The following is a 19,653-nucleotide window of genomic DNA, read 5'->3' on the forward strand; positions in this document are numbered from 1 at the left end:
CATGTGTGGTTCCATAGAAGCCCACACAAAACAGCCATGTAGTACATGTGTGGTTCCATGCAAGCCAACACACAACAGCGATGAATTACATATGTGGTTCCATACAAGCCCAAACACAACAGGAATGTATACATGAAAGGTTCCCTACAAGTCCACACACAACAGCGATGTATTACATGTGTGGTTCATTACAAGCACAAATACAGCAAAAATGTATTACATGTGGGGTTCCTTACAAGCACACATACAGCAAAGATGTATTACATGTGTGGTTCCATACAAGAACACACACAACAGCGATGTATTACATGTGTGGTTCCATACAAGTCCACACAAAAAAGCGATGTATTACATGTTTGGTTCCATACAAGCACACATACAGCAAAGATGTAATGCATGTGTGGTTTCTTACAAAAAAACATACAGCAAAGATGTATTACATGTGTGGTTCCATACAAGCACACACAAAACTGCGATGTATTACATGTGTGGTTCCATACAAGCACACTTACAGCAAAGATGTTTTACAGGTGTTGTTCCTTACAACCACATATACAGCAAAGATGTATTACATGTGTGGTTCCATACAAACCCACGCACAACATCGATGTATTACATGTGTGCTTCCATACAAGAACACATACAGCAAAGATGTATTACATGTTTGGTTCCATACAAGCACACATGCAGCAAAGATGTATTACATGTGTGGTTCCTTACAAGCACACATACAGCAAAGATGCATTACATGTGTGTTTCCATACAAGCCCACACACAACAGCGATGCATTTCATAGGTTGTTCCATACAAGCACATATACAGCAAAGATGTATTACATGTGTGGTTCCATACAAGCACACATACAGCAAAGTTGTATCACATGTGTGGTTCCATACAAGCACACATACAGCAAAGATGTATTACACAGGTGGTTCCATACAAGCCCACACACAACAGCGGTGAATTACATTTGTTGTTCCATACAAGCCCACACACAACAGCGATGTATTACATGTGGGATTCAATACAATCCCACGCAGAACAGTTATGTATTACGTGTGGTTCCATACAAGCCCACACACAACAGCGATGTATTACATGTGTGGTTCCATGCAAGCCCACGCACAACAGCGATGTATTACTTGTGTGGTTCCATGGAAGCCCACACACAACAGCCATATATTACATGTGTGCTTCCGTACAACCTCACGCACAACAGCGATGTATTACATGTGTGGCTCTAATCAACACCACGCACAACAGCCAGGTATTACATGTGTGGTTCCATACAAACCCACACACAACAGAGATGTATTACATGTGTGGTTCCATACAACCCCATGCACAACAGAGATGTATTACATCTGTGGTTATATACAAGCCCACACAAAACAGCGGTGCATTACATGTGTGGTTCCATACAAGCCCACGCACAACAGAGATGTATTACATGTGTGCTTCCATACAAGCACACACACAACAGCCATGTATTACATGTGTGCTTCCATGCAAGCACACACACAACAGCGATGTATTACATGTGTGCTTCCATACAAACTCACACACAACAGCGATGTATTACATGTGTGGTTCCATACAAGCCCACACAAAACAGCGATGTATTACATGTGTGGTTCCATGCAAGCCCACACACAACATCGATATATTACATGTGTGGTTCCATACAAGCACACATACAGCAAAGATGCATTTCATGTGTGTTTCCATACAACCGCACACACAACAGCGATGTATTACATGTGTGGTTTCATACAACCACACATACAGCAAAGTTGTATTATATGTGTGGTTCCATACAAGCAGACATACAGCAAAGATGTATTACATGAGTGGTTCCATACATGCCCACACACAACAGCGATGTATTACATTTGTGGTTCCATACAATCCCACGCAGAACAGTTATGCATTACATGTGTATTTCCATACAAGCCCACACAAAACAGAGATGTATTACATGTGTGGTTCCATACAAACTCACACACAACAGAGATGTATTACATGTGTGGTTCCAAACAAACTCACACACAACAGCGATGTATTACATGTGTGCTTCCATACAAGCCCACACACAACATCGATATATTACATGTGTGGTTCCATACAATCCCACACACAACAGCCATTTATTACATGTGTGCTTCCATACAACCTCACGCACAACAGCGATGTATTACATGTGTCCTTCCATACAACCTCACGGACAACAGCGTTGAATTACATGTGTGCATCTATACAACCTCACACACAACAGTGATGTATTACATGTGTGGTTCCATACAAACCCACACACAACGGAGATGTATTACATGTGTGGTGCCATATAACCCCACACACAACAGAGATGCATTACATGTGTGGTTATATACAAGCCCACACACAATAGAGATGTATTACATGTGTGGTTCCATAGAACCGCATACACAACAGCCATGTATTACATGTTTGGTTCCATACAAGCCCAGACACAACAGCGATGTATCACATGTGTGGTTCCATACAAGCACACGCAGAACAGCGATGTATTACATGTGTGGTTCCATACAAGCCCACACACAACAGCCATGTAATACATGTGTGGTTCCATGCAAGCCCATATACAACAGCGATGTATTACATGTGTGGTTCGATAAAAGCACACACACAACAGAGATGTATTACATCTAAATGTGTGGTTTTATACAAGACCACACACAACAGCGATGTATTACATGTGTGCTTCCATCCAAGCCCATACCCAACAGCGACGTAATACATGAGTGGTTCCATAGAAGCCCACACACAACAGCGATGTATTACATGTGTGGTTCCATACAAGCCCACACCCAACAGCGAAGTATTACATTTGTGGTTCCATACAAGACTTCACATTATGTATACAGCCATTGCTGGCAATGAAAGTACTAACGTAGACGTAACTGACACGGGATAATGGCATGAAAAGCAATTAGCATAGAATTGAGTACATACATTAGATGCCATAGATATACATCTAGTACTGAGACACCCATATTTACAAACAAACAAATAACATAAAGCAAAAGACATAAAGGAATGACAACAAACAGGAATGCATCCATACAAACGTTCAACAAGGAGACAGAACATAGCATAAATTCAGGCTTATCGTACTTTTATTTATCAGACAGGAATGCACCCATACAAACGTTCAACAAGGGGACAGAACATAGCATAAATTGAGGCTTATCCTACTTTTATTTATTAGACACCTTCGACAAAGTCTTCATTTCATTCCATTTGTCTTCAAAATATGTTACTCTGTTAAAGACTTTTAAACAGTTAAACGACTATATATATTGTTTTGCAAGCAGCATTACTGTTTCTCTATATCTGCTCCCTCTCCTCCCCCCCCCCCCCATTCTGTTATGATATTGACATTACTGTTTCTATACATTTGCTTCCCTCCCCTTCCTCATCCTGTTATGATACTGGCATTACTGTTTCTATACATTTGCTTCCCTCGCCCCCCCTCCCCTCCCCATTCTGTTATGATTAATGTTTGACCTTCCTATGTAATTGTCCCATTTGGCGCATGACTTTTCTACATGTATATTCCATTATTTAGGAAGGCTTAGAAACCACGGCAAGCTTTTCTTTGGTGCAGCAGAAGTTTAATGTACCGAGAAAGCTTCGGTTGATCTGGCAATAACTCCTGCTGTTGGGCAAGTCTGATTTTCCAGCAACGTAATCGTTTGTAGTCTAAAACCGTTCCGTATACTTTATATTTTTGCTCTATGTATGACAATGGGAGACAATCCCCATTTGTATCTGTTATATCCCTTATATATCTAATTTGGTGATCATACCAGTGTTTTGTAAAAGGTTAACACTTTGTTAAAAACGGATTATACCACAGAGATTCATTATACATGTATATTTCAATTGCATATTTGGGTTTAATTTTTGATTTCTGGAATACTACTTAATTAACTAATGAACATGTAACAGAATTAAACATGTTTTATTTTGTAATCCAAAATAGTATTAAAACAAAATCATTTATACTTCACGTGCATTTGATTTATAAGTGCTCATATAGGCATCTAACCCGCAATAAATTTTTACGATACTAATATTTTTATCAATATGAGTGTCCTGCAAGCATATAATGGAAAATTTCTTTTTTCCGAAAGTAATGTAATACGTCTCGCCTTTTCACTGTGTCCGCCAAACCCTGACAGTTCACTGAAACTGCTTTAACAGTACTTTCCACTTAAAAAAGAGTTATGCAGAGCGATTTTAAACATGCCCTGTTTTCCGAGTTCTGAGGTTCTCATGATCTTTTGATAGATTGTATTACAGTTGATGTGAAATTGGGGATACGATTAATGAGTTAACTTTATATTTGCTAAAATGTTTCCTAAGTACATTTTTTTTCAAGTCGATTTCACGCCTCTTTCGTTCTTGCTATGGACGGTGCCATCTTTTAGCAGACCCTTCTCTCTACCCACATAGTTTAACTGCTGTATCACAGCAACACTAGTCGCCATTCTTCAACGCCACCCTGTTACTGTACCCTGACGACGACAGAGGTGAAAAGTATTCACGCATGTCTCCACTGATTGAATTGAAGTTCTCCATCCGGGGAACTCCATGGCTTGCCTCTGGTTGGAAGAAATAGTCCCTATCACTCTCCTGGGATCGGTATCCTTCGTCAGAGCGCAAACCGTCCACGTACAACCTGTTGGTTTGGCCCGAGTCCCCTATTCTTGGAGTCAAGTAGCCGTCACGTGAAACCCGGGTAATCGGAAACCCGCTCTCTTCTACATCAGGCTGATTATAAGTTCTGAAAATACAGAAATTGTTTCATTTGTTAGGTAAAACAAATATACAACAGCCCGGTAAGGTAAACAGAGAAACAGGTCGTGTCCATATTGCAAAACATAAAATTATTAAACTAAAAACAAAGTTGCCTAAGTTATAAAACAAACATATTCTGTTAACCTTTCACAGCGCTTGCTTTTTTCAAACTAATCTTTAATTCTCATCTTTATTAGACTTCGGATCTCAAGTCTCAGGTCAAAAATAAATACAATCATCTGTTTGCATACACCGTATTTTGCTCACTGGCGTCAAACGCCGTAATTGCTGTTTAAATCCACACCATGCTGGCTTCCTCTCGATCCAGTTGTACCTGGAGGGTTTTCCAGTGGATGATCGTGGGTTTTCCCCAGGTTCCGGCTGCTTTCCTCCTACAATATTACTGGGCCTTCGTCGTATGAATAAAATATTCTCAACGTCGGAGTAACAAGGCCGATGGCTATTGTACCTACCTGCTGGGTATGTGACCTCACCAAGCAAAGAAACAGACATATACTGACTTTCACCAGTCAGCTCATGGATACATCAGAGACCCTATCCCACAATATATACAAACATGTTTCTTCCCACAGGTACTAAAAATCAGTCATTGTTAACGTCAGCACCTGTGTGCATCAGCGCCGGTACATGCCATAGACCCTATCCCACAATACACATAAACATAGGACATGTTCCTTCTCCCCCAGCAATAAAAGTCAGCTTCCGTGTACGTCAGCTCGGGTGTACTTCAGCACCCGTGTACCTCAGCACCCGTGTACGTCAGCGCCGGCATACACCATATACTCTATCCCGCAATATACACAAACAGGTGGCATGGTCCTTCCCATAGGCACTCAAAGTCAGCACCTATATACGTCATGACCCATAGATGTCATAGACCCTATCCCACAATATATACAAACATGTTCCTTCCCACAGGCACTAAAAGTCCCACAGCAAAAGTCAGCACCCGCACATGCCATAGACGCAATCCCACAATACACACACTCATGTAACGTGTTCCTGCCTACAGGCACTCATGATCAGCACCGGTGCACATGTACGTCAGCGCCCGTATACGACATATACCATATGTCACAATATTCAAAATCATGTCACACGTTCCTTCCCTCTTGCACTCAGGCAGCACCTGGATATATCATATACCTGTCCAACAAAATATACAATCATGTCACATATTCCTTCATTTTTGTATTCAGTCAAACCCGAATACGTCATATACTGTGTCCCACAATATATACAATCGCGTCACATATTCCTTCCCTCTTGCATTCAGTCAGCACCCCAATACATCCTTTACCTGTCCCACAATATATACAATCATGTCACATATTCCTTCCCTCTTGCACTCAGTCAGCACTCGAATACACCATATACCCTGTCCCACAGTGTATACATTCACGTTACATATTCCTTTCCTCAGCACCCGAATACATCATATACCATGCCTCTGAGTGTATGCAATCATGTCAGGTTTTCCTTCCCACAGACACTACAAATTCACACGTCATACACTCTATCCCACATATACGCCCACATGTACAAACAATGGTGTGAAACGCACTTTGCTTATCACAATATTTCTGAAATTCAAACATTACACTATACACACACATGTCGGAATGGAATTCCAAGCTGTGCTAGTCAATGCATGCAGCTAATCGAGCTCAGACTCCTAATATCTGTTTTGTGCGGTCACCCGCTATATCATAGGCCTACGTTTGCCATATTTACACTTCCTGCCGCAGTCTCTGTCACAAAGGTGTTAAGTTGTATATAAGAAATGAATGGGATCAAACATGGTGAGTGGACACCACCAATGGATTAAAGAGGTTCCAAGCCAGCATGATTGCTCTGGCTAAAACTTCCTCATCAATGAGATATTGTAAAGGGACATGTGTGTAGAGTACAGGCTAAGATACAGACCACGGCTCGATTGCATGAAGAGATCGTAGCTACAATCGATTGTACACCTCACAGTTGAGTTTACAACTGACTGTAAAAACAAGTTGCACCGCTAGTACATAGGAATTGTAAGGCGACTGTAGATTGTTGAAGTTACAATTGCGATAAGCTTAATTTGACGCGTAAATAAAGATGGCTTAAAGATATAAATTGCCGATGTACCGGTCAATAGCTTTCTTTACCTCTATTTTCAAAAGAGTTCTATCTCATAATGATGAAAAACAGCATGTGAAAAAATGCTCGTAACATCTTTTTGAGACAATTAAATTGCACATGCTTTCAACCCGAGTCGAAAGATGCTAACAAACAGTATACCTAACGTAAGTACTTATACGTAACGTTAATTTTTATTATTTTTTTTTTTGGCGGGGGGGGGGGGGCGATTGTAAAAAAATTGTAACAGGGTCAATTGTAATGTCTGATTTTAAGTTACAACTGTCATAGCTTAAAATCCCTTCGTGCAAGAGGGTGTCGGTTGCAAGCTATGGTTGCGATCGAGATCTTGGTGATTTATAATAAATTTACGATTACGATCCCTTTGTGCAAGCGGCTCAGAGCAGTTAAATAGCAGTTAAATGCTTTATCTCCCGAATTTCCGAGATATTGTCCTAGTGCATCTGATATCTTTAACTCTTTATATGTATAGTGGAGTATATAGTGCACGCAGATAAGACAATCTTTATGCCGCTCGACAAGTGATGGCGATGTTTCTCACACTATTGGCAACTTACTCATCACGGGGTTGGAAATGGGTCCGTTGTGCATCACGTAACTTCTCCAAGTTTCTCCGATCGGTACCTTCCGTGTACAGTTTATGCCTGAAACAATCATACAAAACGATTAGCTCTCTCCACGAATTTGTCATCCACAAATGTCCACAAGTGCTTACATCGTGAACACCCACGTTGCAAACATTGACTACGCTTATTTTTAACATAGTCGTAGCTTTTATAGCACAGTTACAAACAGGGTTTAGAGTGAGCTGGACAGTAACTGAAGTTGTTCTCCATCAAAACATATACTGAACTCCGCCCCATATCTTGCATGGCACTGTTTTCTTAATAACTATGACGTCATCCGAGGCAGTGAGTTCTTGGTGTCGAAACGAGGCTTATGGAGGTTTACATTATGAGCTAGAAAAAACCACATGTACTAAAACTGCGTTTTATATGCAATATTATGGAAGTCCAACACACCAAGAGCTTAAAGTTTGATGGTGAACGAGTCTAAATTTTCGGGCAGGCGGATATATACGATACGTTAACAGTTGGATTTTTTTTACCACATCAAGTAATTTTTGAAAAGAACTAACTTCAAAACAAATTCTTATTTACATTTCAGTTTCAGATTGATCAAGATTAAACTGTGATTTTATCATTAGGACAAATTCCCTGCCCTTCCCCTGATTTTCAACTCTCCTGGTTGTTCATTTAGGAAGGCACATCATCTCTCACTAATACATGAAGAATCATGATGCCTGAAAACTTGTAGGCCATTTTACATACCTGTATTAGTAACTAGGAATATACCGTCGTCTAAAAGTTATTAACCATTGTACACTTTATATTTGTTTTGACGGATTGAAAAAGGATGCAAATTGAACAAGGCAATCAAAACAAGAAGAGCTACAAATATTTCTAGGGGTTTCAGAGACCGTTTAAAGACAGAGATTATATATTATTTATATTATTATATTATTATATTATTTAGTTTCCATACATGGTAATGAAATCCTGAGGAAACTAAGCACTTCCAAAGTAGGGCTTCACAGATATGTTCAGCACTAAAAGGCGACTTAACCAACCCAGCAACAGGGAACGGCTACCTGTTGTTACTTGGTGACCAAATACCATGCTTTGTCCAAACAAAATGCCAGCTTACAGCAAAGAGCAACAGGCATGTCAAAAGTGGTGACCAAACAACATGCCTTGTCCAAACAAAATGTCAGCTTACAGCAAAGAGCAACGGACATGTCAAAGCTTCTGCCCAAATCACATGCCTTGTCCAAACAAATGTTAACTTACAGCAGACACCAACAGGCATGTCATATCTGGTGTCTAAATACCATGCCTTTGTCCAAACAAAATGTTAGCTTACAGCAAAGAGCAACGGGCCTGTCAAAGCTGGTGACAAAATCACATGCTTTGTCCAAACAAAATATCAATTCACGGCAGACACCAACAGGCATGTCATATCTGGTGAGTAAATACCATGCTTTGTCCAAACAAAATGTTAACTTACAGTAGACACCAACAGGCATGTCATATCTGGTGCCTAATTACCATGCTTTCTCCAAACAAAATGTTAACTTACAGCAAAGAGCAACGGGCATACTATACCCGATGACCAAATCACATGCTTTTTCCAAACAAAATCTCAGCTTACAGCAAGGAGCAACGGGCATGTCATATCTGGTGCCTACATACCGTGCTTTGCCCAAACAAAATGTTAACTTACAGTAGACACCAACAGGCATGTCATAGCTGGTGACCAAATCACACATTTTGTCCAAACAAAATGTTACCTTACAGTAGACACCAACAAGCATGTCATAGCTGGTGTCTAAATACCACGATTTGTCCAAACAAAATGTTAACTTACAGCAAAGATCAACGGGCATGTCATAGCTGGTGACTATGTTTCATGCTTTGTCCAAGCAAAATGTTAATTTACAGTAAAGAGCAATGGGCATGTCAAATCTGCTGCCTAAATACCATGCTTTGTCCAAACAAAATGTTAAGTTACAGTAGGCACCAACAGGCATGTCATAGCTGGTGACCAAATCACACGTTTTGTCCAAACAAAATGTAAACTTACAGCACACACCAACAGGCATGTCATATCTGGTGCCTAAATACCTTGGTTTGTCCAAACAAAATGTGAACTTAGAGCAAAGAGCAACGGGTCTGTCATAGCTGGTGACCAAATCACATGCTTTGTCCAAACAAAATGTAAACTTACAGCACACACCAACAGGCATGTCATATCTGGTGCCTAAATACCTTGTTTTGTCCAAACAAAATGTTAACTTACAGCAAAGAGCAACGGGTCTGTCATAGCTGGTGACCAAATCACATGCTTTGTCCAAACAAAATGTAAACTTACAGCACACACCAACAGGCATGTCATATCTGGTGCCTAAATACCTTGTTTTGTCCAAACAAAATGTTAACTTAGAGCAAAGAGCAACGGGCCTGTCATAGCTGGTGACCAAATCACATGCTTTGTCCAAACAAAATGTCAGCTTACAGCAAAGAGCAACGGACATGTCCTGGCTGGTGCCTAAATACTATGCTTTCTCCAAACAAAATGTTAGCTTACCGCAAAGACCAACGGGCATGTCAGCTAGTGACCAGATTACATGCTTTGTCCAAACAAAATGTTAACTTACAGAATGGGCAACGGGCATGTCATCGCTTGTGCCTAAATCAAATGATTTGTCCAAACAAAATGTCAACTTACAGCACACAGCAACAGGCATGTCATATCTGGTGAGTAAATACCTTGTTTTGTCCAAACAAAACGTTAACTTACAGCAAAGAGCAACGGGCCTGTCATAGCTGGTGACAAAATCACATGCAAACAAAATGTTACCTTACAGTAGACACCAACAAGCATGTCATAGCTGGTGTCTAAATACCATGATTTGTCCAAACAAAATGTTAACTTACAGCAAAGATCAACGGGCATGTCATAGCTGGTGACTATGTTTCATGCTTTGTCCAAGCAAAATGTTAATTTACAGTAAAGAGCAATGGGCATGTCATATCTGCTGCCTAAATACCATGCTTTGTCCAAAAAAAAATGTTAAGTTACAGTAGGCACCAACAGGCATGCCATAGCTGGTGACCAAATCACATGCTTTGTCCAAACAAAATGTAAACTTACAGCACACACCAACAGGGATGTCATATCTGGTGCCTAAATACCTTGGTTTGTCCAAACAAAATGTTAACTTAGAGCAACGACACACACGCTGGAGTCTACGTGACGAGGTGGAAAATAGTTACCCTAAAAGTTCAAATAACAGTAAAAGGAATAGTGAGGAAATGGGAAAATGAGTTATCAGATCTTACTTCTTTTCACAAGATACATAAGGTTGCAGTGTTTACAAAAAAACATCATGAATGTCTTACCGCTTGTACTGACGCACAAACAGAACGATGAGAAGTATCACCGCTAAGGCCAGCAGGGAACACAATGGTATAAGAATTATTTCTGAAAATACAGAAAAGCAGACAAAAAAAAATCAAATCATTTCACTAATAGTTTTCTTGTTTTCTTGACCAGTTGTTCATACTATAAGAGCACAGCCGCATACCACCATAGCTACCGCCTAATCAACATTAGACACCAGGAAGGATAATTTAGCCATAACAGTATAAACATTCCCGGTCATTGCCTTCTGGAGCATTCACCCGTGACCTACGTTGTCTTGCGACGTCTGGTATAGTACATGTTGATGACCAATAGTTGAAGGTTCCACGGTGGGATCTAAAGATGATGCACCTTTTTTAGAGCACATACGTGCGGTGATACGTTAGTCCACAATAATCGTTACTCATGAAGACAAGAAACTGTAACACATTTTTGAGAGCACATACGTACGGTGATGAGTCCACAATAATCGTTACTCATTAAGACCAGAAACTGTAACACATTTTTGAGAGTACATACGTATCGTGATGAGTCCACAATAATAGTTACTAATTTAGACCAGAAACTGTAACACATTTTTGAGAGCACATACGTTTGGTGATGAGTCCATAATAATCGTTACTCATTAAGACCAGAAACTGTAACACATTTGTGAGTGCACATACCTATGATAAGAAGTCCACACTGGTTCTCACACGTAAGGGGGAGACACTGACGGACATGTTAGTGCGCTTACCTATGGTACTGAGTCCACACTGGTCGTTACACGATAGAACCAAAAAGTGACCGACATTTGTAAGTGCACAAACCTACGGTACCCAGTTCTCACTGGTCGTCACACGTTAAGACCAAAAATGGACGGACATTTGTGAGTGGACATACCTATGGTACTGAGACCACATTGGTCGTCACACGTTACGATCAGAAACTAACCGACATTTGTGAGTGCACATACCTACGGTACTGAGTCCGCAACGGTCGCCGCAGCTGAGGCGTATGTTGACTGTTAGTAACTGGTCCTCAAATCCCGACTCCTCGATCACGTCGCCTTTGTTATAGGCATAAACGGTAACCTGTGTGGAATAATGGCTACAGACTCATTATCAAAAGAGCGGAGTGTGTTCGGGTTGATTGCTGCAGGACACCGGAGTGTGTTCTGGTTGATCGGTGGAGGACCAGGAGTGTGTTCGGGTTGATGCGTGGAGGACACCGGAGTGTGTTCCGGTTGATCGGTGGAGGACCAGGAGTGTGTTCGGGTTGATGGGTGGAGGACACCGGAGTGTGTTCCGGTTGATCAGTGGAGGAACGGGACTCTGTTCGGGTTGATGGGTGGAGGACACCGGAGTGTGTTTAGGTTGATTGGTTGCTTATTTATTTATTTTATTTAGTTGACTAGCGTTTTATGCCGTACTCAAGAATATTTCACTTATACGATGGCGGCCAGCATTATGGTGGGAGAAAACCGAGCAGAGCCCGAGGGAAACCCACGACTATCCCCAGGTTGCTGGAAGAGCTTCCCACGTACGACCAGAGAGGTTGAATGGTGAAGTAGATGTGTTGGGGCTGATTGGTGCATGACACCGGAGTGTGTTCGGATTGATTGGTGAAGGACACCGGAGTGTGTTCATGCTGATTGGTGCAGGGCACCGTAGTGTGTTTTGGGAGGTGGTGGAGGACACCGGACTTAGTTCAAGTTGATTGGTGTAGGACACTGGAGTGTGTTCTGGCTGATCGGTGCAGGACACTGAAGATTGTTCAGCTTGATCGGTGCAGGACACTGAGGATTGTTCAGCTTGATCGGTGCAGGACACTGAAGATTGTTCAGCTTGATCGGTGCAGGACACTGAAGATTGTTCAGCTTGATCGGTGCAGGACACTGAAGATTGTTCAGCTTGATCGGTGCAGGACACTGAAGATTGTTCAGCTTGATGGGTGCAGGGCACTGGAGTATGTTTGGGTTGATTCGTGAGGGACACCAATTTGTGCTCCCGTTGATCGGTGCAGGACACAGGAGTGCGTTCAGGTTAATTAGTGCATGACGCCGTAGTGTGTTCTGGATGATCGGTGGAGGACACCGGAGAGTGTTTGGGTTAATTGGTGGAGGACACCAGAGTGCGTTCAGGTTGATTTGTGCAGGACAACAGAGTTATTCGATTTGATCACCGATTTGAGTGCGTTGTTGCTTATTGATGCAGAACACCTGAGTGTGTTCGGGCTGACGGGTGTAGAGCACCGGAGTGTTCGGGCTGACGGGTGTAGAGCACCGGAGTCTCCATAGATTTTCCCGCTGTTATGAAGATTTTGTTTGTGTCTGTACATCTACAGACACAAGCAAACTCTCCATAACAGCGGGAAGAACCAAGCTTTACACGACTGAACTACTGGCGACACTCTGTGGATCTCATAAATCAGTCATGGCTTAATTTTGCAAGATATATACAGCTTTGACGACAGACGACCTCCTGATATGAAATCATTGGCCATTGCTTGTGGATTGTAAGAAGTTTTCTTTAGTCGACAAAAACCACAGGGCATCAACCCAGACTACGTTATTACAGAAATGAGATTACCTGCTGAAATTGGTAGTCCCTAGTTTGCTTGCAATCCTCACAATCGCGTAGAGCCACGATGGTTGGGCCATCTTCTCGCTTTTCAATTTTAAAATAGCTTGTCCTAGAAGTAATGGCGTAGAAAACCTCCCCAAAATCACCCTTGTCCTCATCAACGGCTGTCAGTGGAAGCGTCCTCCCTACGTCCTTCTCAAATGTCTGAGAACGGAGAGAAGCAAAAAGTGCTGCATCAATGAGCTACATTGCTACATCAGTGACCTACATTGTTACATCATTGACCTATATTGCTACATCATTGGCCTACATTGCTACACCAATGACGTACATTGCCACATCAGTGACCCATATTGTTACATCGGTGACATACATTGCTAATTCAATGACATACATTGCCACATTTTTATGACCAAATGAAATATACATTACATGTATAGTGCCATCTCACTAGAACGTGATACCGACCATTTGAGTCACAATAGCGTGATACCGACCATTTGTCACGATAGCGTGATACCGACCATTTTAGTCACAATAGCGTGATACTGACCATTTGAGTCACAATAACTCCATATCGACCGCCGTCTCAGCCACAATAACATCATACCGGCCATCTCAGTCACAATAACATCATACCGGCTATCTCAGTCACAATATTTATTTTCTTATTTGACTGGGGCTTTACGCCGTACTCAAAAATATCTCATTTATACCACGGCGGCCATCAGTATGGTGGGAGGAAACCGAGCAACCCACGAACGTCCGTAGGTTGCTGGAAGACATTCCGCACATACAGCCGGAGAAGAAGCTAGCATGAGCTGGACTTGAACTCACAGAGATCACATTGGTGAAAGGTTCCTTGGTCATTATGCTGCGCTAGCACGCTAACCAACTATGCCACGGAGGCTCCTAAATCAGAATAACGTCACACCGACCGTCTCCGTCACAATAACGTGGTACTGACTATCTCAGGCACAGTAACACCATACCGGCCATCTCAGTCACAATACCGTCACAGCGACCGTCTCAGTCACAATAACGTCATATTGACCATCTCAATCAAAAAGCGCCATACCTACTATCTTAGTCAGAGTGACCTCATACTCACCACTTCAACTACAACAACGTCATAGAGATCATCTGTCACAATAACGTCACACCGACCATCTCAGTCACATTAACGTCATTCTGACAATATCAGTCACAATAGCGTGATACTGATCATCTGTCACAATAACGTCAAACTGACTTAGTCACAATAACGTCATTCTGAAATTGTCAGTCACAGTAACGTCATAACGACCATCTTTGTTAGAATAACGTTATATTGACCATACCTCTCAATAACAATATCTGTTTGCATACAGGGGAGATACCCTTTTCCTTTCTATACATTTTGATACAATTTCGTAACAATGTATAACCTGAAGACCCTATCAGTGCTCAACGTACAATCACAGATTACAAACAGTTCATTTCCAGTCGGTAGCAGATGGCCTCCGAATTTAACAAAGAACTCTTTTCTGTTCAAAGAAAGATCTTAATCAAATCATTATTTATTTTAGTGGCGCTTATCCTATATCCCAGAAGGCTTTACAGGCAAAGTAGCCTTCAGGTTAAAGGATAGATGGTAAATGGCAGTGCATGGGCAACCAACTGTCGTCTTGGTGGATTTAGCTCGTCCAGAGAATCCTTGTGGTACGTGATAAACATCTTTATGGATTTAGCCCATCCAGTGACAGAACCTGGATAGCTCCTTGTGGTACGTGATAAACATCTTTGCAGACGTAGCCCATTCCACGTCAGAGTTTGGATAACCCCCGGTGGTAAGTTATTTAGTGGATTTCCCACATCCAATAAAACAGACAGGAGAACCACCTGTAGTACGTGATAAACATCTTAGTGGATTTAGCCCATCCAGTGACACAGGCTGGGGTACATGATAAACACCTTAGTGGATTTAGCCCATCCAGTGACACAGGCTGGGGTACATGATAAACACCTTAGTGGATTTAGCCCATCCAGTGACACAGGCTGGGGTACATGATAAACACCTTAGTGGATTTAGCCCATCCAGTGACACAGGCTGGGGTACATGATAAACACCTTAGTGGATTTAGCCCATCCAGTGACACAGGCTGGGGTACATGATAAACACCTTAGTGGATTTAGCCGATATAGTATAAGAAGCTGGAGAACCCCCTCTGATACGTAAAAAACATCTTCGTGGATTTACCCCGTCCAGTAACACAACCTGGGGAGCCACCTGTGGTATGTGATAAACATCTTGATGGACAGCCCATCCAGTAACACAGACAGGAGAACCCCTGTGGTATGTGATAAACATCTTGGTAGATTTAGCCCACCCTGTGACAGAGCCTGGAGAATCCTCTGTGGTATGTGACAAACATCTTAGTGGATTTAGCCCGTCCTTTGACACAGCCTAGAAAAACCCCAGTGATCTATGATAAACATCTTGGTGGATATAGCCTATCCGATAACAGAGCCTGGAGAATCCTCTGTGGTATGTGATTAACATTTTGGTGAATATAGCCCGTTTGACCGAGCCTAGAGAGCGCCGTGTGGTATGTGATAAACATCATGATCGATTTAGCCAATCCTTTGACATAGCCAAGAGAAACCCCAATGAAAGGTGACAAACATCTCGGTGGATATAGCCCGTTTTACGGAGCCTGGAGAGCGACGTGTGGTATGTGATAAACATCATGATCGATTTAGCCAATCCTTTGACATAGCCTAGAGAAACCCCAATGAAAGGTGACAAACATCTCGGTGGATATAGCCCGTTTTACGGAGCCTAGAGAACCACTGTGGTATGTGATGAACATCTCGGTGGATTTAGCCCATCCTGTGACTGAGTATGCAGAGTCCCCTGTGGAACGTGACAAACATCTCGGTGGATATAGCTGTCCAGTAACACAACCTGGAAAACCCTCTGATAAACATCTTAATTATTTTAGCCCATCATATGATAGAACCTGGGGAACTCCTGTGGTAACCGATAAACATCTGCCTGTATTTAACTCACCTACAGACGGAGCCCAGAGAACCCCATGTGGTACGTAGTAAACATCTTGATGGATTTTGCTCCATCCCGTGACAGAGCCTGGAGTACCAATTGTGCTACATGATAAACACCTTAGTGGATTTAGCCCATATAGTATAAGAAGGTGGAGAACCCCCTCTGATACAGAATGAACAACTTGATGGATTTAGCCCATCCAGTAACACAACCTGGAGAACCACTTGTGGTATGTAAAAATATCCTCGTGAATTTAGCCCATCCTGGAGAACCCTCTGTGTTATGTGATAAATATCTTGGTGGATTTAGCCCATTCTGTGACAAAGCCTAGAGAACCCTTTTGTACTATTTGACAAACATCTTGGTGGATATAGCCCGTCTGACAGAACTTAGAGAACTTCCTATGGTGTGTGATAAACATCTTGATACATTTAACCCGTGCTGTGACAGAGCCTGGAGAGCGTAGTGTGTTATGTAAAAAAATTCCTAATACATTTAGCCCGTCCAGTGACAGTACCTAGAGAATCCCTTGGGGAGCTTGATAAATATCTCGGTAGATTAAGTCCATACAGTGAAAGAAGCTGGCAAACCCCCTCTGATACGTGATTAACATCTTGGTGAATATAGCCCGTCCAGTAACACAATCTGCAGAACCACCTGTGGTATGTGATAAATATCTTGGTGGATTTAGCCCATTTTGTGACAGAGCCTACAGAACCCTCTGTAGTATGTGATAAATATAGCCCGTGTGACAGAACCTAGAGAACGCTGTGTGGTGTGTAATGAACATCTCTGTGAATTTAGACCGTCCTGCAACAGAACCTGGAAAACGCGGTGTGGTGTGTGATAAACATCCTAGTGAATTTAGCCCGTCCTGCAACAGAACCTGGAAAACGCGGTGTGGTGTGTGATAAACATCCTAGTGAATTTAGCCCGTCCTGCAACAGAACCTGGAAAACGCGGTGTGGTATGGGATAAACATCATGGTGGATTTATCCCCTCTTACAGAGCCTAGAGAACCTCCTATGGTATGTAAGAAATATCTTGGTGGACTTAGCTCATCCGGTGAAAGAGGCTGGAGAACCCCCTCTGATACGTAATAAACATCTTTGTGCATTTAGCCCATCCTATGACAAAGCCTACTGAACCCTTTGTATTATATGATAAATATCTTGGTGGATTAAGCCCATCCTGTCGCAGAGAATGGAGAAGCCCCTGTGGTATGTGATAAACATGTTGGAGGATTTAGCCCTTGAAACCTTATAATATATAATAAACATCTTCATGGATTTAACCCGTCTGACAGAGCCTGGAGAACTCCCTGTGGTACGTGATAAACATCTTGGTAGATTGAGCTCGTCCTGTGACAGAGCCTGGAGAAACCCCTGTGGTACGTGATAAACATCTTGGTAGATTGAGCTCGTCCTGTGACAGAGCCTGGAGAAACCCCTGTGGTAAGTGATAAACATCTTGGTAGATTGAGCTCGTCCTGTGACAGAGCCTGGAGAAACCCCTGTGGTACGTGATAAACATCTTGGTAGATTGAGCTCGTCCTGTGACAGAGCCTGGAGAAACCCCTGTGGTACGTGATAAACATCTTGGTAGATTGAGCTCGTCCTGTGACAGAGCCTGGAGAAACCCCTGTGGTACGTGATAAACATCTTGGTAGATTGAGCTCGTCCTGTGACAGAGCCTGGAGAAACCCCTGTGGTACGTGATAAACATCTTGGTAGATTGAGCTCGTCCTGTGACAGAGCCTGGAGAGCTCCCTGTGGTACGTGATAAACATCTTGGTAGATTGAGCTCGTCCTGTGACAGAGCCTGGAGAAACCCCCTGTGGTAAGTGATAAAACTTTTGGTGGATTTAACCCGTCCTGTGACAGAGCCTGGAGAACTCCCTGTGGTACGTGATAAACATCTTGGTAGATTGAGCTCGTCCTGTGACAGAGCCTAGAGAAACCCCCTGTGGTAAGTGATAAAACTTTTGGTGGATTTAGCCCATCCTGTGACAGAACCTGGAGAGCTCCCTGTGGTACGTGATAAACATCTTGGTAGATTGAGCTCGTCCTGTGACAGAGCCTGGAGAAACCCCCTGTGGTAAGTGATAAAACTTTTGGTGGATTTAGCCCATCCTGTGACAGAACCTGGAGAGCTCCCTGTGGTACGTGATAAACATCTTGGTAGATTGAGCTCGTCCTGTGACAGAGCCTGCAGAAACCCCCTGTGGTAAGTGATAAAACTTTTGGTGGATTTAACCCGTCCTGTGACAGAGCCTGGAGAACTCCCTGTGGTACGTGATAAACATCTTGGTAGATTGAGCTCGTCCTGTGACAGAGCCTGGAGAAACCCCCTGTGGTAAGTGATAAAACTTTTGGTGGATTTAGCCCGTCCTGTGACAGAGCCTGGAGAGCTCCCTGTGGTACGTGATAAACATCTTGGTAGATTGAGCTCGTCCTGTGACAGAGCCTGGAGAAACCCCCTGTGGTAAGTGATAAAACTTTTGGTGGATTTAGCCCATCCTGTGACAGAGCCTGGAGAACTCCCTGTGGTACGTGATAAACATCTTGGTAGATTGAGCTCGTCCTGTGACAGAGCCTGGAGAAACCCCCTGTGGTAAGTGATAAAACTTTTGGTGGATTTAGCCCATCCTGTGACAGAACCTGGAGAGCTCCCTGTGGTACGTGATAAACATCTTGGTAGATTGAGCTCGTCCTGTGACAGAGCCTGGAGAACTCCCTGTGGTACGTGATAAACATCTTGGTAGATTGAGCTCGTCCTGTGACAGAGCCTGGAGAAACCCCTGTGGTACGTGATAAACATCTTGGTAGATTGAGCTCGTCCTGTGACAGAGCCTGGAGAAACCCCCTGTGGTAAGTGATAAAACTTTTGGTGGATTTAGCCCATCCTGTGACAGAGCCTGGAGAGCTCCCTGTGGTACGTGATAAACATCTTGGTAGATTGAGCTCGTCCTGTGACAGAGCCTGGAGAAACCCCCTGTGGTAAGTGATAAAACTTTTGGTGGATTTAGCCCATCCTGTGACAGAGCCTGGAGAACTC

The 19,653-nt window shown here is 42.6% G+C and overlaps 1 protein-coding gene across 5 annotated transcripts in view; it reads right to left on the reverse strand.

The window, feature by feature from the left end:
* Positions 1–3,022: 3,022 nt before the first annotated feature.
* LOC135480294 (cadherin-23-like) overlaps positions 3,023–19,653 on the reverse strand; it is a 76,127-nt gene continuing 59,496 nt past the window's right edge. For all 5 annotated transcript variants that reach the window (XM_064760099.1, XM_064760096.1, XM_064760098.1 and 2 more), the window contains 5 exons: positions 13,557–13,754; positions 11,942–12,059; positions 10,965–11,046; positions 7,560–7,646; positions 3,023–4,828 (listed from right to left, as the gene is read on the reverse strand). In XM_064760099.1, coding sequence (XP_064616169.1) covers positions 4,522–4,828; positions 7,560–7,646; positions 10,965–11,046; positions 11,942–12,059; positions 13,557–13,754 — 792 coding nt within the window. In that variant the 3' untranslated portion in view covers positions 3,023–4,521. The remainder of the gene's footprint in view (positions 4,829–7,559; positions 7,647–10,964; positions 11,047–11,941; positions 12,060–13,556; positions 13,755–19,653) is intronic.

Source organism: Liolophura sinensis, chromosome 13 (genome assembly GCF_032854445.1).
Source record: "Liolophura sinensis isolate JHLJ2023 chromosome 13, CUHK_Ljap_v2, whole genome shotgun sequence".
NCBI lineage: Eukaryota > Metazoa > Mollusca > Polyplacophora > Chitonida > Chitonidae > Liolophura > Liolophura sinensis.